This window comes from Bufo gargarizans, chromosome 6 (genome assembly GCF_014858855.1).
Source record: "Bufo gargarizans isolate SCDJY-AF-19 chromosome 6, ASM1485885v1, whole genome shotgun sequence".
NCBI classification, from domain to species: domain Eukaryota; kingdom Metazoa; phylum Chordata; class Amphibia; order Anura; family Bufonidae; genus Bufo; species Bufo gargarizans.
The window spans coordinates 67996852-68020913 of NC_058085.1; the positions used below are offsets into that span (position 1 = coordinate 67996852).

Below are 24062 nucleotides of genomic sequence, written 5' to 3' on the forward strand. Positions count from 1 at the left end.
AGTTTTAGTAACTACTTGTATTCCCCATGTAATAATAATTCTGGAACATCTATTCTTATGACTGTATGTTGTGCCATTCCTGCATTATTCCTGCTAGAAGTTTGCAGTAAAGGTACTGCTGGGTGTTACCAGTAGCGGGTGTGCCTGACTCTGTCCAATCAGTGCTGCTGGTGTCAGACTGTGCAAGGGTGCACCCCTAACTGGTAACACCCATCTGTACCTTTACTGCAAGCTGCTAGCAATTCACTCAAACTTCTAGTACAAATAATACAGGAATGACACAACATAGAGTCATAAGAATGGATGCTCCAGAATTGTTATTACATGGGGAATGCATGTAGTTACCAAAACAGACCTGTCAGGAGAGGCGACAGGTCCTCTTTAGGTCTTTGAGAATGTGTCAGTTTTAGGTCATTTCCTGGTGAGATCTATTCCTCATTAGACACAGCCATTCATTATTTATCCTACGAACTGAATAAATGATAAGGATGCAATGAGCACGTCCATTTACCAGAAGATAAACCCATTCAGACTGTGTGCAGAGACCATACAACAGCCATTATGACACCCAAGAATGTGTGTGTATCTAATATATAAATCTGAGTGTATGTATGTCCACTAAAGGAATCCGCACCTTCACATTTACAATCACGAAATTTGGCACTCGGGTACATCAGGTGTCTGGGAAGGTTTTAGACCAGGTCTCAGCTCTCTAGCACGTACCGTTCCTGAGATATTCCCCCAAAATGATTTAGCCAATAGAAGCCTGGTCACATGACCCTTATCAGCCAATAGAAGCTCGCAGGCCCTTAGTCTCCACATACACACAGTTTTACACAAGATTTTTCTTTACTGCTGTAGGTCAGCTTTAAAGGGGCAGCGTGCTGTGGATGACACTGTTAAGGCCACCCTCAAAAGACGGACCATTGTGGAAGCGTTCATCTCCATAGTAATCTGTGTCGCCGTCCTCAGGACAGCGATACAGATGACTGTGCTGAGGCAGGGGAGGGGAGAGGCGTGTCCCTTTCCTTTCCTCTAATAGGCTGCTGGCACTAGGCTGGCAGCCTATCAGAGGCCGGTGCAGGCGGCGAGATGATGTCATCGCGCAGCCTGAGCCGTACAGCGCGGGACACAGGCCGGACGAGGCCTGCATCGCATTGCTGCCAAGGAGGTAAGTATAAGTGTTTGTTTTTTTTTGTGTACAATACTGGTGGCTACTGGCACATAATGGGGGTCTCTGGCTACTGGCACGTAATGGGGGCTCTGGCTACTGGCACGTAATGGGGGGCTCTGGCTACTGGCACGTAATGGGGGGCTGTCATTACTGGCACATAAGGGGGGGGCTGTCATTACTGGCACATAATGGGGGGGCTGTCATTACTGGCACATAATGGGGGGCTGTCATTACTGGCACATAATGGGGGGGATGTCATTACTGGCACATAATGGGGGGGATGTCATTACTGGCACATAATGGGGGGCTGTCATTACTGGCACATAATGGGGGGGCTGTCATTACTGGCACATAATGGGGGGGGCTGTCATTACTGGCACATAATGGGGGGGCTGTCATTACTGGCACATAATGGGGGGGCTGTCATTACTGGCACATAATGGGGGGGCTGTCATTACTGGCACATAATGTGGGGGCAGTCATTACTGGCACATAATGGGGGGGGCAGTCATTACTGGCACATGATGGGGGGGCTGTTATTACTGGCACATGATGGGGGGCTGTTATTACTGGCACATTATTGGGGGCACTATAGGGGCATCTACTGAGGCCACGAAGAAGGGGTGTTTTATATGGGGGGCTCTGTACAGTAGAATTTTATACTGGGACACATTATGGTGGGTACTATGAGTAAGGGGGGAGAGGAGTACTATGGGGTCATCTACGGGGGGTACTAAGAAGGGGTATTTTATACTTGCAAATTATGGGGGACACTGAGGGCATCTACTGGGGCATTTTATACTGGTACATTATGGGGGGCACTAGGAGGAAGGGGGGAGAGGAGCACTATGGAGGCCTTTACTGGGGGCACTATATAATGGTATTTTATACTGGCACATTATGGGGGCACTATGGGGACATTAGCTCAACTGGTGGCATTACAAGGGGGTATTTTTTGCACTGTCACATTATAAGGAGAATTATTTCTACTGGGGGGCATTATGGTGGGCTTTATTACTCCCACATGGTATGACCCCCTAGTAGCAGCACCAGCCTCTCCCTGCTCTGCTATCCCTCTGCCCCTTCTCCAAATCCTTATTATGAAATCTTTCTCATTAGGATAAAACACAAAATCAGCTGAGCCGAGCCCCCCGGTCAAAGTGTTGAAGTGGTGTCCGAGATCCCCAAGGGCCAAGCCAAGTAATTGTAAGTTTTCATGTGGAGTATGTTTATGTTATACACATATAGCCTACACTGTGCCCCACAATATACAGTATACCCCTACACTGTGTAGTCTGTTCTATAAGCACCATTGTTTTCTGGCGGCAGACAGAAAATAATCTGGAAGTGCCCCTCCCGAGACCAGGCTCTGGATCCGCCACTGCACAGCTCATGCGTTATTATACTTTGTGATAAAGAATATGCCCCTCCCCTTCATTACATTCTCAGAAACAAGCAGAGCATGGATGTCAATAAAATTATGCCCCCCCCCCCCCCGAGGAAGAATTTCTGCGGACACCCATGCTCAGACTCCAACATCAGTTGACGCGTTTCAGACACTTATCACTAAGGACTAAGTTTCTGAAACGCATCAGCTGGTGTTGGAGTGTGAGGTTTTGATCCACATGCTGTAATTTTGCTACAACGAATAAAAAGACAAGCGACACAACAATTACTTTGCAGTGCTGGAGCTTCATTTATCATTGTTTTGCTACCACAGTGCTGCTGTCTGAGCTGTTCAAAAGGATATCCCTGTGTCTGTCCAGTCCCTGCCCCGGATGGAGGAAAGGGAGTCTGAAAGCCAGACTGTCCGGCCTAAAACCGGACCTCTGGCCACCCTAGGGGCAGGCTGCTGTGGCGGTCACAGTTAAGGGGGGCGGTCCGCTATGGAGGCCAGGGTTAAGGGGCAGATTGCTGTACAGTCTGCTGCTCAGGGGGCGGAGTGTTGTGGAAATCACTGTTAAGGAGATGGGGTACTGTGGAGGTCACTAATAAAGGGGCAGCTGCTGTGGAGGCCACTATTAAAGGGGCAGCGGGGTACTGTGAGGTCACTGTTAAGGAGGCGAGGTACTGTGAGGTCGCTGTTAAGGGAGCAGGCTGCTGTGGAGGTCACCAATAAAGGGGCGCGGTGCTGTAGATGTCACTGTTGTAGTGGATACTGTCAATATCTTTTAGCGGCACACACAAACATTAAATGAAATAGATTAAATATACCCGTGTCGGGTCCTTCTGCTAATATATATATATTACAGTATATAACGGTAGGACAGGATTAGGGATGAGTGAATTTCATATTTTGACGTTTGAGTTCGTGTTCGGTTTGGGGTATATGCTGAATTGCGTTAATGATTCTGTTACCACGAACCATAACACAATTCCATGACGGAATGCATAACGGAATGCCTTTAGAGGCATTCTGTTATTCATTCCGTCATAATAGAAGTCTATGGGCTGCAAAACGGATCCGTCTGGTTTCCATTATGCAGGAGAGGACTCCAGCATAACGTAAAACGGAAGGATCCGTTATGAAGGCCATAGACTTCTATTATGACGGAATGAATAACAGAATGCCTCTAAAGGCATTCCGTTATGCATTCCGTCATGGAATTGCGTTATAGTCCGTGGTAACTAAATCCATAACGCAATTTAGTAAATACCACAATATGAACCCACATACGAACTTCCAAATATGAAATTCGCTCATCCCTAGACAGGATATGCGACAGGATTACAGCATCCGACCCACTGACCTGCATCATCTGCTTCACTGATCTTCAAAACCTTATCACTTTCTGTTTCAAAGTCTTCTTCCTGCAACAAAATCATAAACATTACTGAAATAATGAAATCCCCAAAATACGGATTTCATTTATGGTGGTGGCAGCACTGTATTTATGCTTTAAGATTATTTAACCAACATATTACAGTGATATTTCCCCATCATACGGTAGAGTAGTATAATAAGGCAATTTTTGGTACAGTTATTTACAGCATGGCCATACACATACAGTCATGTGAAAAAATTAGGACACCCTTTGAAAGCATGTGGTTTTTTGTAACATTTTTAATAAAAGGTTATTTCATCTCCGTTTCAACAATACAGAGAGATTAAAGTAATCCAACTAAACAAAGAAAACTGAAGAAAAGTCTTTTCAAGATCTTCTGTAAATGTCATTCTACAAAAATGCCTATTCTAACTGAGGAAAAAGATAGGACACCCTCACATGTATTCCCTCTTAAATTGGCTCAGATCTCACACAGGTATATCACACCAGGTGCACATAATTAGTAGATCGTTACTCTGCATGTTGAATGAGGCTTGCCCTATTTAAACCTCAGACATTTAGTTTGGTGTGCTCCTGACTGTTGAAGTGAGAGTGAGCACCATGGTGAGAGCAAAAGAGCTGTCAGAGGACTTCAGAAAAAAGATTGTAGCAGCCTATGAGTCTGGGAAGGGATTTAAAAAGATCTCAAAAGATTTTGAAATCAGCCATTCCACTGTCCGGAAGATAGTCTACAAGTGGAGGGCTTTCAAAACAACTGCCAACATGCCCAGGACTGGTCGCCCCAGCAAGTTCACCCCAAGAGCAGACCGCAAGATGCTAAAAGAGGTCTCCAAAAACCCTAAAGTGTCATCTCGAGAACTACAGCAGGCTCTGGCTACTGTTGATGTAGAAGTACATGCCTCTACAATCAGAAAGAGACTGTACAAGTTTAACTTGCATGGGAGGTGTGCAAGGAGGAAACCTTTGCTTTCCAAGAGAAACATCGAGGCCAGACTGACATTTGCCAGAGATAAAGTTGACAAAGACCAGGACTTCTGGAATAATGTTCTTTGGACAGATGAGTCCAAAATTGAATTATTTGGACACAACAGCAGAGGACATGTTTGGCGTAAACCAAACACAGCATTCCAAGAAAAGAACCTCATACCAACTGTGAAGCATGGAGGTGGAAGTGTCATGGTTTGGGGCTGCTTTGCTGCAGCAGGACCTGGTCAGCTCACCATCATAGAATCCACGATGAATTCTACTGTGTATCAGAAGGTGCTTGAAGAACATGTGAGACCATCAGTTAGAAAATTAAAGCTGAAGCGGAACTGGACCATGCAACATGACAATGACCCAAAACATACTAGTAAATCAACCAAAGATTGGCTGAAAAAGAAGAAATGGAGAGTCCTGGAATGGCCAAGTCAAAGTCCAGATTTGAATCCCATTGAGATGCTGTGGGGTGACTTGAAAAGGGCTGTACGTGCAAGAAACCCCTCAAACATCTCACAGCTGAAAAAGTTCAGCATTGAGGAGTGGGGTAAAATTTCCTCAGACCGATGTCGAAGACTGGTAGATGGCTACAAGAACCGTCTCACTGCAGTTATTTCAGCCAAAGGAGGTAACACTCGCTATTAGGGGCAAGGGTGTCCTATCTTTTTCCTCAGTTAGAATAGGCATTTTTGTAGAATGACATTTACAGAAGATCTTGAAAAGACTTTTCTTCAGTTTTCTTTGTTTAGTTGGATTACTTTAATCTCTCTGTATTGTTGAAACGGAGATGAAATAACCTTTTATTAAAAATGTTACAAAAAACCACATGCTTTCAAAGGGTGTCCTAATTTTTTCACATGACTGTATACAGCATGGCCATACACATATACAGCATGCCCATACACATATACAGCATGGCCATACACCATTATGGGGGATGCTCACTGCTGGCGATTACCAACAGGGCATCATCCAACAAAAGGCCTGCCCTGCTCAAGGGTAATGAGATAACGTTATTAGGCCTCGTTCATATCTCCGTTTTGAATTCCGGAAGGCTGTTCCAGCACAGAACAGCCTGCCGGATAGCATGGATCTGGTATTGTCGGATCCTCTACTTTACCACCGGATCCCCATTGACTGAAATGGGGTCTGACGGTGATCAGGACTATTTATGGCATAAATGCCGAGTTTCGGCAGGACAAAAAACGTTGAATGCAACTTTTTTTGTCTGGTCGACAGACAGAATTTGCGACGGATCTGCCAGACAGAGAACGAGGCCTTACCAAAATAAAGAAAAAGCTCATAACAAATTAGGCAAGTGCTTTGGCTATGATAAACCCAGTGTTGGACTGGTCTGTCTTGGGCCTAGCAGTGGAAATACATGTGCAGTATTGCTTATATTGTAAATGATGCAGTGATCATTGTGCGTATAGATCATTTATCAACCACATTCTGGCTATTGTTGACCAATGTTTATGTAAGGCTATTTGGCACTTACTAATATAGTCTAATTTGACATTATGTGCTGTTTTCTATATTTCATAAGCCATGTCTCCTTTTTGGGCAAATCTTCTGTGCTGTCCACATTGAGATCCTGGCAAAAGTCTCAGCTTTTAATATCTGCATTTATGACTAGCCAGTATAGTCAGTGGCATATCCGTTTGGTGCATTTTTTCTGTGATTTATACCACATTGAGATCCTGGCCATAAAATGGCTGCTGATGGGGGACCAGTCACATTACTCAGCCTCCTCTATTAAATTAGACTGCACCTGCCCTAAACTCCCAATAATACATATGGCAGGTGCAGTGTATTTGAATGGAGGAGACTGAATGATTTCCCTGGTCATATGAACTGATTTCCCTGGTCATACCTTATGAAATATAGAAGATGGTGCAGAATATCAACAAAGGCTATAATTTTAAGTTTCATATAGTCATCTTACAAACATACTGGTCAACAGTAGCCAGAAAGTGGACAACCCCTTTAATAATTTCAAATAAGTAATTAGTGACTTGACCCATAAGAGTTGTGATAACTCAACAAGTCCAACATCTTAGTAAGGGCTCTTTCACACTTGCGTTCTTTTCTTTTCCGGCATAGAGTTCCGTCGTCGGGGCTCTATGCCGGAAGAATCCTGATCAGTTTTATCCTAATGCATTCTGAATGGAGAGAAATCCGTTCAGGATGCATCAGGATGTCTTCAGTTCCGGACCGGAACGTTTTTTGGCCGGAGAAAATACCGCAGCATGCTGTGCTTTTTGCTCCAGCCAAAAATCCTGAAGACTTGCCGCAAGGCCGGATCCGGAATTAATGCCCATTGAAAGGCATTGATCCGGATCCGGCCTTAAGCTAAACGTCGTTTCGGCGCATTGCCGGATCCGACGTTTAGCTTTTTCTGAATGGTTACCATGGCTTCCGGGACGCTAAAGTCCTGGCAGCCATGGTAAAGTGTAGTGGGGAGCCGGGGAGCAGTATATTTACCATCCGTGCGGCTCCCGGGGCGCTTCAGAGTGACGTCAGGGCGCCCCAAGCGCATGGATCACGTGATCGCATGGCACGTCATCCATGCGCATGGGGCACTCTGACGTCATTCTGGAGCGCCCCCGGAGCCGCACGGACTGTAAGTATACTGCTCCCCCGCTCCCCACTACTACTATGGCAACCAGGACTTTAATAGCGTCCTGGCTGCCATAGTAACACTGAACGCATTTTGAAGACGGATCCGTCTTCAAATGCTTTCAGTTCACTTGCGTTTTTCCGGATCCGGCGTGTAATTCCGGCAAGTGGAGTACACGCCGGATCCGGACAACGCAAGTGTGAAAGAGGCCTTAGATATATATATATCTATATATATCTATATATATATATATATATATAAATAAATACATGTATATATAGAGTGCGTTCGGAAAATATTCAGACCCTTTCACTTTTTTCACATTCTATTATGTTTCGGCCTTGTGCTAAAATAAAAAGAATAATTTTACCCTGTCATTCTGCAATCAATAGCCAATATGGAGAAAGTGAAAAGAGAATTTTACAAGTTTTTGCTAATTTATTAAAAAGGAAAGACTGAAATTTTACATGGACATAAGTATTCAGGTCCTTTACTAAGATCTGACACTTAGCTCTGGGGGCCTCCCATTTCTCTTGAACATCTTTGAGATGTTTCTACACCTTGGTTGAAGTCCACCTGTGGAAAATTCTGTTGATTGGACAGAATTTGGAAAGACACAGCCCTATCTATATAAGGACTAACAGCTGGCAATGCATAACAGAGCAAACGCCAAGCCATGAGGAGGAAATAACTGCCTGTAGAGCTAAAAGAGAGGATTTTGTGGAGGCACAAATCTGGAGAAGGCTACAAAAACTTTCAGCTGCACTGAAAGTTCCCAAGAGTACAGCGGCCTCCATATTTCTTCAATGGAAGACATTTTGAACAACCAGGGCTCTTCCTAAAGATTACCGCCCCACCAAACTAAGTAATCGTGGGAGAAGGGCCTTGGTAAGAGAGGGGACCCAATGGGTGAAACTTCTGAAAGGTCAACCATAGCTGCAACACTCCACCAAAAAAGGCTTTATAGCACAGTAGCCAGTAAAAAGGCTCTCCTCAGTAAAAGACACATAAAAGCCCACCTGGAGTTTGAGTTTGCCCAAAAAAAAAAAAAAAAACACCTAAAGGACTCCGATTGTGAGAAAATAGATTCTCGAGTCCAATGAAACCGAGATTTAACTTAGTTTCAAGAACATGCCTGGAGGAAACCAGACACTGCTCATCACCTGCCCAATACCAAACTACAGTGAAGCATGGTGGTGGCAGCATCATGCTGTGTGGTTTCTTTTCAGTGGCTGGGTCAGGGAAAGTGGTCAGGATTGAGGAAAACTGAATGGAGCAAAGTACATAGATATTCTTAATGAAAACCCTATCCAGAGTGCTCTGGACCTCAGACTGGGCCAAAGGTTCGCCTTCCATCAACACAATGACTCTAAGCACACAGCCAAGACAACACAGGAGTGGATTAGGGACAACTCTGTGAATGTCCTTGACCTTGTCCTTAACCCAATCGAACATCTCTGGAAAGACTTGAAAATGACTTTCCACCGATGGCTGCCATCAAAACTGACAGAGCTTTGGAGGAGTTGCAGAGAAGAATGGCAAAAAAAATCCCTAAATCCAGGTATGCAAACCTTGTGGCATCATCCCCAAGAAGACTGGAGACTGTAATCGCAATTTGGTACCAAAGGGGCTTCAACTGAGTCCTGAGTAAAGGGTCTGAATACTTATGTCAATGCAAGATTTTAGTTTTTCCTATACAATAAATTAGCAAAGGTTTCGAACATTCTGTTATCACTTTCTCATTATGGGGTATTGAACGCAGAATGATGGAGAAAAACTTGTTTTTTTTACTACTATAGTACAAAGCTGCAACATAACAAAATGTGAAAAAAATTAAAGGGTCTGAAGACTTTCCGATGCAAGATTTTCTTGCACTGTATATACACATACATAGGCATATATATGCATATACAGACGCACACACACACACATTCTCTATATATATATATATATATATATATATATATATAGAGAGAGAGAGAGTGAGAGACACACATATATATATACATATATATATATATATATATATATATATATATATAAAAAAAGACACACACATACAGTATATAGACAGAAATACATACATACTGTTATATTGAGGCCCAGGTCCGCCCCAGTATTTCTATTAAGAACATTATTCACTGAACTACTACTACTCCCATTTTTGTTACCACTGCTCCTCTCTTTACTCTGTGTGCAGTTGCATGGCTGCTTCTAATTGTTAATCAGCTTCTGTTATAAATGTCTGTCTGCCCTCTCACTCCTTGCCTGAGGTTAGGTTCCTACTTTACTAGTTTAACCAGTGACAGTGTACTATTCTGTCTGTTTACTGACTCTGCTACTCCACTGCCTGCCCTGACCTTAGCCTGTCTACCATACTGATGGTGTGCTGCCTTCCCTGACCTCGGACTAGTTTCACGGATTTGAACAAACTATGCCTGCCCTGACCTCTGCTTGTTTATTGACTACGAGTCTTGCCTGACCCCTTAGTGCTTCACACGGCTGCCTCTGACCCCAGTGATCAGATGCCAACTACACGGGTACTAGGTGGGACCCCTGCAGCGAAGGCCAGATCTCTGTAAAAAGTTAAGGGTTTAGCTACACTGCGATCTTAGTCGCGTGATAGCTGTTGAATCCAAGGATTGCAGTGGGATAATAGTGTAATGGTGCTAGCACAGAAATTATTGGGGTCGTAGCATGACTTAAAAGTGTGCCACAACCGCAACCCCAAAATAAAATAAAAACACCAGTGTTGGACTTTTTACGACTCTGAGGTTGCGATCACGGCATACGTGCTAGTCGCCCGGCAACCCCATTCAGTTCTATGCTAGAACAGCTACACTATGATACTACAGCTGTCGCACGACCAGGATAGTCATGTTGCTGAAACCTATAGGATAAAAACCAGGGGGATCACCAGGGTGATGCCCTTAGGACTAGCTCAAAGTCAAACTGGTTAGTTGGTATATAAACAGTATATAAATACATATATACATGCTTTAATAACAAACACAATAGCCATCGACCATCCTATTGTTTAGGGGCTGCAGTAGAGGACCAGTTTGGAGGCAGTGTGTGTGTGTGTGGGGGGGGGGGGGGGGAGGTGATGGAATGCATGTTACAGGTCTTTTTTGCATGTGAACTTTACAAACTTTCTCCTTGAGTGCGAACTGTTGGGCAGCATCAATCAACAGCATCAATCAAAGCATCAATCAACGTCAGAAGGCACACGTGTTGAGCCTGTTCTTAATTGGCTCAATGTCCATGCTGACGTCTCTATTGCTGCTGCCCAGTGGTCCCAAGCCTGTATTTGTTGTTATATACAAATAGATTACTATGCTGGGTTCCACTTACAATTTAATTCTCGATGTTGGCCACAATAAAGCGTTCCACCAGGGTTTTATTGACTGCAATCCTGCCATAATATTGCTGCTGTTGATGACTACTCTATTTATAAATAAGTTTTGTTGGAGTCCCCTACCTCCCCTAAGTTGGTGGAGGCCCATGGGCATGTTCCGGATGCCCTCCATATAATCTATTAAAGTCTGATCTTCACAACATATCTTTGTGAAAGTGCACCATGAATAAAGAAGACTTCTGAGGACCTCTGAAGAAGAGTTGCTGATGCTCATCAGGCTGGACAACCATCTATAAAGAGTTTGGACTCCACCAATCCACATTCAGACATATTGTGTACAAATGGAGAAAATCCGAAACCATTATTATCCTCCCCATGACTCGTTGACCAATGTAGATCATGCCAAGAGAAAGGCATGTAATAGTCCATAATTTCACAAAGGAACCCAAGGTAACATCTAAGTAACTAAAGGCCTTTCTCACATTAGCTAACGTTAGTAGTGGGAATAACTGAGACATGGCTGGATGATAGCTATGACTGGGCAGTTAATGTACAGGGTTACAGTCTGTTTAGAAAGGATCGTCAAAACCGGAGAGGGGGAGGGGTCTGCCTTTATGTAAAGTCCGGTCTAAAGACCACACTCCGTGAAGATATAAGTGAGGGACATGAACATGTGGAGTCACTGTGGGTAGAGAAACATGGCGCTAAAAATAATAATAAATTACTAATAGGAGTTTACTATAAACCACCTAATATACCAGAGTCCACAGAAAATCTACTACTAAACGAGATAGACGAGGCGGCAAATCATAATGAGGTGGTTATTATGGGGGACTTCAACTACCCAGATATAGACTGGGAAACTGAAACTTGTATATCTCATAAAGGAAACAGGTTCTTGGCAATAACCAAAGACAATTACCTCTCCCAACTGGTTCAGGACCCGACTAGAGGGATGGCCATACTGGACTTAGTATTAACCAATAGACCTGACAGAACAACAGACGTGCAGGTCGGGGGACACCTGGGAAATAGTGACCACAAAGTAATAACCTTCCAATTATCATTCAAGAGAGCGTTTCTACAGGGAGGAACAAAAATACCAAACTTCAAAAAAGCTAAATTTAGCCAACTAAGGCTACTTTCACACTAGCGTTCGATCGGATCCGTTCTGAACGGATCCGATCATAATAATGCAGACGGAGGCTCCGTTCAGAACGGATCCGTCTGCATTATATTGGCATATAAAAGCTAAGTGTGAAAATAGCCTCGGACGGATCCGTCCAGACTTTCAATGTAAAGTCAATGGGGGACGGATCCGCTTGAAGATTGAGCCATATTGTGGCATCTTCAAACGGATCCGTCCCCATTGACTTACATTGTAAGTCTGGACGGATCCGCACGCCTCCGCACGGCCAGGCGGACACCCGAACGCTGCAAGCAGCGTTCAGCTGTCCGCCTGTCCGCGCGGAGGCTGAACGCCGCCAGACTGATGCAGTCTGAGCGGATCCGCATCCATTCAGACTGCATCAGGGCAGGACGGAAGCGTTCGGGTCCGCTCGTGAGCCCCTTCAAACGGAGCTCACGAGCGGACAGCCGAACGCTAGTGTGAAAGTAGCCTAAGAGAGGCCATAGGCCTAACTAAATGGGATAAAGTCCTCACAAATAAAAATACAGCCACAAAATGGGATATCTTTAAAAGCATCCTAAAATCTCATTGTGAGAGGTACATACCGTATGGGAATAAAAGGTTAAGGAACAAAAAGAAACCAATGTGGATAAACAGAACTGTAAAGAAAGCAATAAATGACAAAAAGAAAGCATATAAAAACACTAAAACAGGAAGGTAGCACGGAAGCACTGAAAAACTATAAGGAAAAAAATAGAACATGTAAAAAACAAATAAAAGCGGCCAAACTAGAGACCGAGAGATTAATTGCCAAAGAGAGTAAAACTAACCCTAAAATGTTCTTCAATTATATAAATGGTAAAAAGTATAAATCTGAAGGTGTCGGCCCGTTAAAGAGTAATGAGGGGGGAGTCGCAGAGAGCGACGAGGAGAAAGCAAAGCTGTTAAATATTTTTTTCTCCAATGTATTCACTGAGGAAAATAAACAGATGACATGCCGAATGTTGAAATAAATTCCCCATTAAAAGTGTCCTGTCTGACCCAGGAAGAAGTACATCAGCGACTTAAAAAGATTAAAATAGACAAATCGCCAGGACCGGATGGCATACACCCTCGTATCCTAAGGGAATTAAGTAATGTCATAGCCAGACCCTTATTTCTGATATTTGCAGATTCTATATTGACAGGGAATGTCCCACAGGATTGGCGTATGGCAAATGTGGTGCCAATATCCAAAATGGGTCCAAAAACAGAGCCTGGAAACTATAGGCCGGTAAGTTTAACATCTGTTGTGGGTAAACTGTTTGAAGGTTTTCTGAGAGATGCTATGTTAGAGCATCTTAACGGAAATAAGCAAATAACGCCATATCAGCATGGCTTCGTGAGGGATCGGTCATGTCAGACTAATTTAATCAGTTTCTATGAGGAGGTAAGTTCTAGACTTGACAGCGGCAAATCAATGGATGTCGTGTATCTGGACTTCTCCAAAGCATTTGACACTGTACCACATAAAAGGTTAGTATATAAAATGAGAATGCTCGAACTGGGAGAAAACGTCTGTAAGTGGGTAAGTAACTGGCTCAGTGATAGAAAACAGAGGCTGGGTATTAATGGTAAATACTCAGATTGGGTCACTGTCACTAGTGGGGTACCTCAGGGGTCAGTATTGGTCCCTATTAATGATCTTGTAGAAGGCTTGCATAGTAAAATATCAATTTTTGCAGATGACACTAAACTGTGTAAAGTAACACTGAAGAGGACAGTATACTACTACAGAGTGATCTGGATAGACTGGAAGCTTGGGCAGATAAGTGGCAGATGAGGTTTAACACTGACAAATGTAAGGTTATGCACATGGGAAGGAATAATGCAAGTCACCCGTACTTATTAAATGGTAAAACACTCGGTAACACTGACATGGAAAAAGATCTAGGAATTTTAATAAACAGCAAACTAAGCTGCAAAAAACAGTGTCAGGCAGCTGCTGCCAAGGCCAATAAGATAATGGGTTGCATCAAAAGGGGCATAGATGCCCGTGATGAGAACATAGTCCTACCACTTTACAAATCATTAGTCAGACCACACATGGAGTACTGTGTACAGTTCTGGGCTCCTGTAAACAAGGCAGACATAGAGCTGGAGAGGGTCCAGAGGAGGGCGACTAAAGTAACTGGAATGGGTGGACTACAGTACCCTGAAAGATTATCAAAATTAGGGTTATTCACTTTAGAAAAAAGACGACTGAGGGGAGATCTAATAACTATGTATAACTATATCAGGGGTCAGTACAGAGATCTCTCCCATCATCTATTTATCCCCAGGACTGTGACGAGGGGACATCCTCTGCGTCTGGAGGAAAGAAGGTTTGTACACAAACATAGAAGAGGATTCTTTACGGTAAGAGCAGTGAGACTATGGAACTCTCTGCCTGAGGAGGTGGTGATGGCGAGTACAATAAAGGAATTCAAGAGGGGCCTGGATGTATTTCTGGAGCGTAATAATATTACAGGCTATAGCTACTAGAGAGGGGTCGTTGATCCAGGGATTTATTCTGATTGCCTGATTGGAGTCGGGAAGGAATTTTTATTCCCCTAAAGTGAGGAAAATTGGCTTCTACCTCACAGTTTTTTTTTTGCCTTCCTCTGGATCAACTTGCAGGATGACAGGCCGAACTGGATGGACAAATGTCTTTTTTCGGCCTTATGTACTATGTTACTATGTTACTAGTGTTCATGAGTCCACCATCAGGAAAACACTGAACAACAATGGTGTGCATGGCATGACCGCAAGAAGAAAGCCATTGTGCTCTAAAAAGAATATTCCTTTCCATCTGCATTTTGCTAAAGATCACCTGGACAAGCCAGAAGGCTATTACAACAATGTTTTGTGAACAATAACTTTTTGGAAAGCGTTAAAAGGGGTTATCCAATTCCTATAACGACCCCCAAAATGCCCAGACCCTCCTCTAGTGTGTACTTACTACCCAGCACCTCCATCCCCCCGTATCCCTGCACAGCCACTGCTGCATCTCCCTGTTATGCGATCAAAACATCCAGCGGTGGCCGTGCAGGGATCTGGAGGGACGCAGGTACCAGGGAGCAAGTAAGTATGCTCTAGAGGAGGGGCCCGGGCATTCTGGGGGTCATTATAGGGATTGGATAACCCCTTAAGTTTGGAGAAAGGAAAACACTGCATTTCAGCATAAAATTCTCATTGAATCTGTGAAACACAGTGGTATAATCGTCTTGGCCTGTTTTGCTGCATCTGACATCTGAGTCAGGACAATGAATTTTGAATTACACCAGCAAATTCTGAAGGAAAATGTCAGGACATCTGTCCATGAGTTGAATCTCAAGAGAATGTGGGTCATGCGGGAACATAATGACCCTAAGCACACAAGTCATTCTACCTAAGAATGGTTAAAGAACAATAAAGTTAACATTTTGGCATGTCAAGTCAATTCAAAGTCCTTACCCTAATCTAATAGAAATGTTGTGGAGGGACCTGAAACGAATAGTTCATGGGAGGAAACCCACCATCATAACAAAGTTGAAGCTAGGCTAAGGGATGGGCTAAACTTCATCCAAGCCAACCTTTAGTTGCAGTTACTGCTGCACAAGGGGGTCAAACCAGATACTGAAAGCAAAGCTTCACGAGCTTCACATACTTTTGGCACTCACAGACATGTGATATTGGATCATTTACCTTAACAAATAAATGACCAAGTCTAATATTTTTGAATCATTTCTTTGCTTTGGTCATCTTTATCTACTTTTAGGACTCTTGTGAAAATTTTATGTAGCTTAAGGTCAAATGTATGTAGATAATAGAAAATTCTGGAGGGTTCCCAAATTTTACTTGCCACCACTGTACTTGCCAAACTTGTTTTGATCCAATCATGCCTTGGATTTTATGTAATCTTTAGCTGACACGCCAGTGTGGAATCATCTGGCTTTATGTACTTTCTACTGCTCATTATCTCTCGACATTGAGCTTGGATAACGTTTCCCTAATTGCTCTCTGACTCCGAATTGTAATTTTTGTAAATTTCCATGTAAATTTCCATTAAGTTCTAAAGAATCTATTTCTTGCTGGGATGAAAGAATAATGACCTGGTAGAGTCCTCAAAGCAGTTCACCTTGATCTTCTGCTATTGTACTTGGGTGCTCAGCTGTTACGTGCTCCAATAAATCCTTGCATTAACAGGTTAATATCTGGACAAATGTTTCCGCCCGAAGTTTTGTTTTATGTAATTAAAGGGAACCTTTATTAGTGTCAGGCTGCCAAAACAGTGAATTATTCTACTCAAAAACATTGCAGAAAGAACATCATTTTAAAAAGGGGACTGGGCATGGCTCAATGGCCACCCGCCCTGGGCTTGGTCTCTCTCTCTGTTTTTGTATAGTGAGGGGGAAAAAGCAGCTGAACAAGGAGTAGTAGGAGGGGCACCACCCAGCAGACATGTCTCCCTGTGCCTGGCTTGGCAAATCATGAGATTAACTTTTAAAGCCATTGTCACAAACTGATGAAATATTGCACAATGTTTGATAAATTTGGTGCATTTTTAAAGGTGTATTCCCCTCTCCACAGAGGATAACTATTAGATCAGTCCTACTGCTGGGACACCCACTGATTATGAGAACAAGTACCCCTTGTAACGGACCGTTTCAGCAGACAAGGGGTTAAAATCCGTTTAGGCGATATGCCCCTTTCTGAGAGACAGGCACAGCTACTGCAGAACACCAAACTCCCGAACTGGATACAAAATAGCACTCCAAACTGGAACCTCACGAATAGCTGCTAGCAGACAAACAGGAAAAGAATACAATGAGCTTACACTCCTGGCAATCAGTCTCTAACAGCATACAGGGAATCCCCCCAATAACGAGACAAGGCTCTGTGTTGAGGGTCAAGCAGTGGTCTGACTGTACTTCAGGTACAGTCTCTTTTATTCATAAAAAACAAACATAGTACTGCCCACAGGGTTTTGAAATCCAACCAATCAATATCTTACAACACACACAATGCAAGTACAGCAACCAATCATTCACGCCCCCTAGAGGACCAGAAGGGAGACTGCGACACAGAACAGATACAACACATCCCCACAATGCATCATGGTTTCCTCCTCTCTGTCCCGGAGACAACCGAGGGCAATCCAATTATCTCTCAGGACAAAGGGAGATCGCCAATACACATGTGGAGACAACAGGACAGACATCACCATTTAAACACACAATGGGACAATGGCACAATGGGATAATAGAAACACACCCAGCATATTCCTCCCAAGCTGACAAGTTACACTTATTATAAATTGTTACAACTTTGTGAGGTTACATTGTCCATACATATAACTTACATCAATTTCAACAGTATAACTTGGGGACAAACCTATCCAAAATTCCCTGGAATAGGTTCAGGGGTTTAAAAGTTAGTATGGGCCATAATCCTGAGGCAAGAGGCGTTTAAACAGGCCTCTCCAAAACCCAGTGGCGAGGTTGGTTTCGCCACACCCCTTACCCCTCGGAATCTCTTGAAATGAACGTAGCAGCAAGTCTGGCATGCAAACTGCTGCTCCGTCCATCTCTATGGGAGTTCTGGAGATAGCCGAGCGTTGCACTCAGCTTTCTCCGGGACTGCAGTATAGATGAATGGAGCAGCGGTGTGCATGCACAATCTGCTGGTCCTTTCATCTTTTGGGAGCTCCCGCTCTCATGATTGGTGGGGCTTCCCAGTGGTAGGACCCCAATGATCTAATAGTTATCCCATATCCTGTGGTTATAGGATAACTTTTAACAAACAAAATACCCCTTTAAGGCTAGGGCTACACAACAACATTTTTCAAATAGTCGCAATAATGTCACGCAACATTTTTTATAATGACAGTCTATTATGTCACATGCCACAGTGCAACATCATAGACTGTCATTATAAAAATGGTGCATGACATTATTGCGACAAATAGTCACATGAAAAATGTTGTGTATCCCTAGCCTTAAAGGGATATTTTCTTTGTTAAAAGTTATCCTCTAGCCACAGGATAAATGTTGCGTGACAAATGTTATTGTGTAGCCATACCCTTCGGGTCCATTCACATGTCCGTAGTTCTAGGTACGCATCCGTAACGCAATTTTGCTGAATGTCGTGTGCTGTCCGCATCCGTAGCCCCACAAAAAAGATAGAGCATGTCCTATTCTTGCCCACAATAACAAAATGCGGAACACACACGGACGGTATTCGTGTTTTGCGGACCGCAAAATACTTACAGACCTGTGAGTGGAGCCTTAGTCCAACACTTCTGTCTCTAGAGGTTAATCAATTTTCTGCCACCTGTTTACTGGAGTAAGATTGCAACAATTTTTGATACTTTTCAAGTTGTCACCGTTGATAAATCTGGCTGGCATGCAAACTGCTGCTCCGTCCATCTCTATGGGAGTTCTGGAGATAGCCGAGAGTTGCACTCAGCTTTCTCCGGGACTGCAGTATAGATGAATGGAGCAGCGGTGTGCATGCACAATCTGCTGGTCCTTTCATCTTTTGGGAGCTCCCGCTCTCATGATTGGTGGGGCTTCCCAGTGGTAGGACCCCAATGATCTAATAGTTATCCCATATCCTGTGGTTATAGGATAACTTTTAACAAACAAAATACCCCTTTAAGGCTAGGGCTACACAACAACATTTTTCAAATAGTCGCAATAATGTCACGCAACATTTTTTATAATGAGGCTACCTTTTATAAAGGGCTACCTTGTCGGCTAACCCCACCCAAATAAGCCCAAAAAGTTACAAAGCCCTATTTAGCGACTTATTAAAGGTAGAATTCTGTAATTCTGGGCTTGATAAATTCCTTCTTCTGAAGCATTGCAGGGCAGCAAGGGATCTGTCATGATTTTAAAGTAAAAAGTTTTTATAAAATATAAAAAAAGTTAGTGCATAAAAAATTCAAACACCCCCCCTTTGCCATTTTTACATATAAAAAGATAAAAAGATACAGTGGGGAATTTTTTTTAATTTTATACCTAAAAATAATTTATTCCATTTTCCAATACACTATATGGTTAATGAAATGGTGGCATTCCTGCAGCAAAAAAAAAAAAAAAAAAGCCCTTATATGGCTATGGAAAAAGTGATATAAAGTTATTGGTCTTGGAAGGGGAGGGAAAGAAAAAACAAAAACGGGACAAAAAAACTGCCTGTGTCACTAAGGGGTTAATAAGAGGGTGAATGGACATGACTGCTGAAATAGTTTGGACTGATGTGGGTGGAGGACATAATGTCCTTGGCAAATTTTATAAAACAAAGGGTTTAAATACAATAATAGCCTGTAACTCAAAGCTGTGAATGAACACACTGGGAACTGCTGGACTGGCCTTCACAAGTTCTTGCAGAAATCATGCACTGGCAGCTCAGCAATCCTATCTGTGCAACTAGACTGGGGCAAGCTGATACAAACTGGGAACACTGGAGAGTAGTCAACATTTTTCAGTCCTTCTGCTGCTTTGACAATGGAAGGATTCTGAGGCTGGTATGTAGCACACAGATTTTTGAAATGTCCCATATATGTTATCAAGTCAACGAGTGGCAACAGCTGTGACAACTGTCTTTACAAGATCCAGACATGAGTCCTGTCACGGGGGTTGATTGCAAATACAGGACTGCTGAAATAGTTGAAGAATGTCTTAATAAAAACTTGTTCACATCACAGTTATGGATTACATTTTTGTTTTCCGTTATAACGGAAAATAACGGAATCCATAAGATGGAAGCCTTTAAAAGGCGTTCTGTTTTGATACGTCATAATAGAAGTCTATAGGCAATCATAACGGATCCGTCTGATTTCCGTTTTGCAGAACGGAAAAAAAGTCCTGTCAACAGCTTTCCCAAGGACTTCTATTATGACTGATCAAAACGGAATGCTTTTAAAGGCTTCTGTTTTGACTTCCATCTTATGGATTTTGTTATTTTCCGTTATAACCATGTTATAATGGAAAACAATAACTGAATCCATAACGGTGATGTGAACAAGCCCTATGAACCCAAACTGGCAAAAGAACAACCACCAAACAGTCCACACCTAGTTTTCAGAACCTATCGTTCTGGAGGATATGGGAACTTCCTTTTAGAGCTTCCTTTCTGCAGGTAGATCTCACTTGGCTTAAGAAATGTTCCCACCGAATCCTGAAGACCCACAAGCTTGATCAGTTTCATATTTGTTGATACAGGTCTTGCAGCGTTTTGTGCCACTGTGTCAGATGGCTTTCCTACTAGGGATGAGTGAAGTTGTGTTTCAAGTTCGGCGTACAAGGTTCGGGTTTGGGTTATCTAAGAATTCCGTTATGATCCGTGGTAGAGGAATCCATAACGGAATTCTTAGACAACTCAAACCCGAACCTTGTACGCCGAACTTGAAACACAAGTTCGCTCAACACTGTTTACTACCACTCCACCTTACCCTCCAATCCTATGACATCATCGGACTATCTCACAACTCTAGGTACACTTCATTATGGCCACCCACAATGACATTGGCATTTGGCTCAACCTAACCAGAACTTATTCCATGAAAGAAGCAACTAAACACTTCTTGAACCACTTGAAGAAGAGGTTGCTCAAATGTTCAGCATTTTTCCCAAATAGTAAAAAATTGTGAGAAATAGCTAAACAAAAATGTCTTCAGTCCCCATAATGCCAGCTTATATACCTGACCTCTGTAACATTGCATTCATAGAAAAAGTAATGTCATACAGCCACAAAATCCAGTAACTACAATGACGTTGTTGTCCATTGCTTCTTATTCTGCTACAACATGGCTATGGGATGCCAGAAGGCCCATGCATCTTTGGCATGTCCGGTTGGATAGCAACAACGTGGCCAAAATATTTGAGGCTGGTGTAACACACAGAGACACTGCTATAACATCTAACTAAACCCAATCCTTGATTAACGCAATCAGGGAAGGAGATGCAGTCTGGACAGATATTGGGTAGGGAATACTGCTCAAGTGTGTGTAGCTCAGTCAGAGCCTGGGTATCAGAGCAGGCAGAGTGGAGAACCAGAATCAGAGTTACATAATAGATATCATGGCCTCCTGGCCCCAGGGTATTGAAACAAGCCAGATATCAGTGCAGCTGGTGGCAAGCATTGTTTAAAGGAGCCCAGAAGTGTGTTGGGTAGATACCAGTTAAAAGGGTTTTTCCAGGATTTTTAATCCTGGATAACCTTTTTGGATAAACCTCCAGATACTGATGACCTATTCAGAGGATAGTGTATCTGTGGTGCATGCCTCTAGATAGACAGGGCTAGCTCTAGGTGTCTATGAGACCTTGACAACATAGACAGACTATACAGATCTCACTAGTAGTAGGCCATTGGATCTGCCCAGGTTTGCCTGGTACTGACAGCAACCCTGCAGATGTGTAATGTATTATACTTATTATACTGTATGTGACATTGACTCACTTTTTGAACTCCCTCCAGCCACTGAAAAAAGTCATATTTAATAAGAATAAATTACACACAATCCAGGTCCTACTCATTGTCCAAAATCTAGTGCATATTGTGTTCCATTTTTGGACTCGATAAAAAGGAAACTCACAAGAAACAATGGTAGATAACATCACGGCCTGGGTGATCTTTTGTACGTTACCTTGGGTGGTAAGCGAGATAACCAGAAGAACACAATGACAAGCACACTGAGGCAGGGCCAATCACCTATAGACACATTTCAGGTTTATTATATAAAATAGGTTGGACCAAAGGGCTGATGCCAAACGAATGGGCAGAGCACGTTCATTGTGTCTGTAATGACAGACGGAAGAACTGGTTGAGATGATGTTTAAGAGGGTAAATCCTAAAGTATTGCCTTCAATGTTTGCGCTTACAGACTCCCTTTAATTCCGATATAATGAGGAATTGAGTTGCCAGCAGATCGATCCAGGAATCAAATGAAATCCATCCAAATATATATCCCCATATAGAGGGTCATATATTGATGCACGCTTTCCTAGCTCCACTTCTTACTGAAGACCTGTCACCTCTCCTGACATATCTGTTGTAGTAAATACTTTCTCCATGAAATAATTCTGGACAATCTATTCTAATTTCTCTGCACAGTGTCGTTCCCATGTTACTCCTACAAACATATGAAATTGACAACTGGGTGTTACTAATTGGGAGTGTGTCCCTGTAAACTTTCATACTGTCCAATCAGTTCTCAGAGGGTCAGACTGTGTAGGAACACAACCCTTTGACAAAGTGAATGATAACATCCAATTGTCAATTTATTGTGAAATTTCTGGGAGGGATATCAGAGGAAGAGCGTAATTCAGAGATTTGAGAAAAAAAATGCTCCAGAATTGTTATTTTATGGGGAATACATGTGAATTATAACAGACATGTCTGTTGAGCTACCAGGTCCAATTTAATGAGCACCTGTCATGTTCTCCAACAACAGCGGCCACCATTACCTGGTTGCAGCCACTACTCCCCAGATTCCAGTGCGTTTTTTTTTGCGGACCTCAGCAGTGACATGTCCAGGGGTGCACCACCATTGAGGCCAGGTGAGGCGATCGCCTCAGGCAGCACCAGGTAGGGGCAAGAGGGGGGGGGGGGGCAGCAGAAAGGCCAGGGGAAATGAGCGCTTTCATTGTGGCAAAGGGTTAGGTTAAGAAATTGGCATTGGGGGAAGGACGCCATTTCAGTTTTTGTCTCAGGCAGCAGAGAGGCTAGGTGCACCCCTGGGCATGTCGCCATGTGGCACATGACCACAGCGGTCACATGCCTCTTAGGGACACTATACGACTTAGACCAGGGGATGACTCCAGTGGTGCTTGTGACCATGGCTGGAACATCACACTTTCAGAGCAGGGATGGGAGCCTAAGCCCTGGAACCGAGCAACTATGAATAGGTGACTGCCTTTATTTTCTTTATGGCCAAAACTAAAACTGGTTTTGGGGTCGGACAACCACTTTGAGGCAGTAGGGCCAACATCAGTTGAGAGCAGAACTTTGTGCCTAATGAGATGGCATTTCTGCAAACATTGGGTAAATGCATCCTTGAGTCCATCCTCAGAAACCACCAGGGATTTAATGTACAGTAAAGCTTTTACTGAAGCATATTTAGGAGAAATCAATAAGATCAGGCCACTGGTCTTGTCATTGAACCAGCCCTGTATACTGCATCTCTACATGATATACAGGGTGGGCCATTTATATGGATACACCTTAATAAAATGGGAATGGTTGGTGATATTAACTTCCTGTTTGTGGAACATTAGTATATGTGAGGGGGGAAACTTTTCAAGATGGGTGGTGACCATGGTAGCCATTTTGAAGTCGGCCATTTTGAATCCAACTTTTGTTTTTTCAATAGGAAGAGGGCCATGTGACACATCAAACTTATTGGGAATTTCACAAGAAAAACAATGGTGTGCAACCCTCTTCTCCCACTCTTCACACACTGATAGCAACACCGCAGGAGAAATGCTAGCACAGGCTTCCAGTATCCGTAGTTTCAGGTGCTGCACAGCATATGCTGTGAAGATACAAGATGTGCAGCACCTGAAACTACTGATACTGGAAGCCTGTGCTAGCATTTCTCCTGCGGTGTTGCTATCAGTTTGTGAAGAGTGGGAGAAGAGGGTTGCATTGACAATCCAACACAATGGGCAGCACATTGAACACATTTTATAAGTGGTTAGAAACTTGTAAATAACTCATGAAAGAATAAAGTTACGTTAAAAGCGCACCATTGTTTTTCTTGTGAAAGTCCCAATAAGTTTGATGTGTCACATGACCCTCTTCCTATTGAAAAAACAAAAGTTGGATTCAAAATGTCCGACTTCAAAATGTCCGCCATGGTCACCACCCATCTTGAAAAGTTTCCCCCCTCACATATACTAATGTTCCACAAACAGGAAGTTAACATCACCAACCATTCCCATTTTATTAAGGTGTATCCATATAAATGGCCCACCCTGTAGATAACAAATATACATATATATGGAGGATCACCT

At 43.1% G+C, this 24062-nt stretch overlaps 1 protein-coding gene across 3 annotated transcripts in view; it reads right to left on the minus strand.

Annotated features, from left to right (window-relative positions):
- Window positions 1-24062, minus strand: part of MXRA7 (matrix remodeling associated 7) — a 65469-nt gene that overhangs the window by 21259 nt on the left and 20148 nt on the right. For all 3 annotated transcript variants that reach the window (XM_044296191.1, XM_044296193.1, XM_044296192.1), the window contains exon 2: window positions 3925-3985. In XM_044296191.1, coding sequence (XP_044152126.1) covers window positions 3925-3985 — 61 coding nt within the window. The remainder of the gene's footprint in view (window positions 1-3924; window positions 3986-24062) is intronic.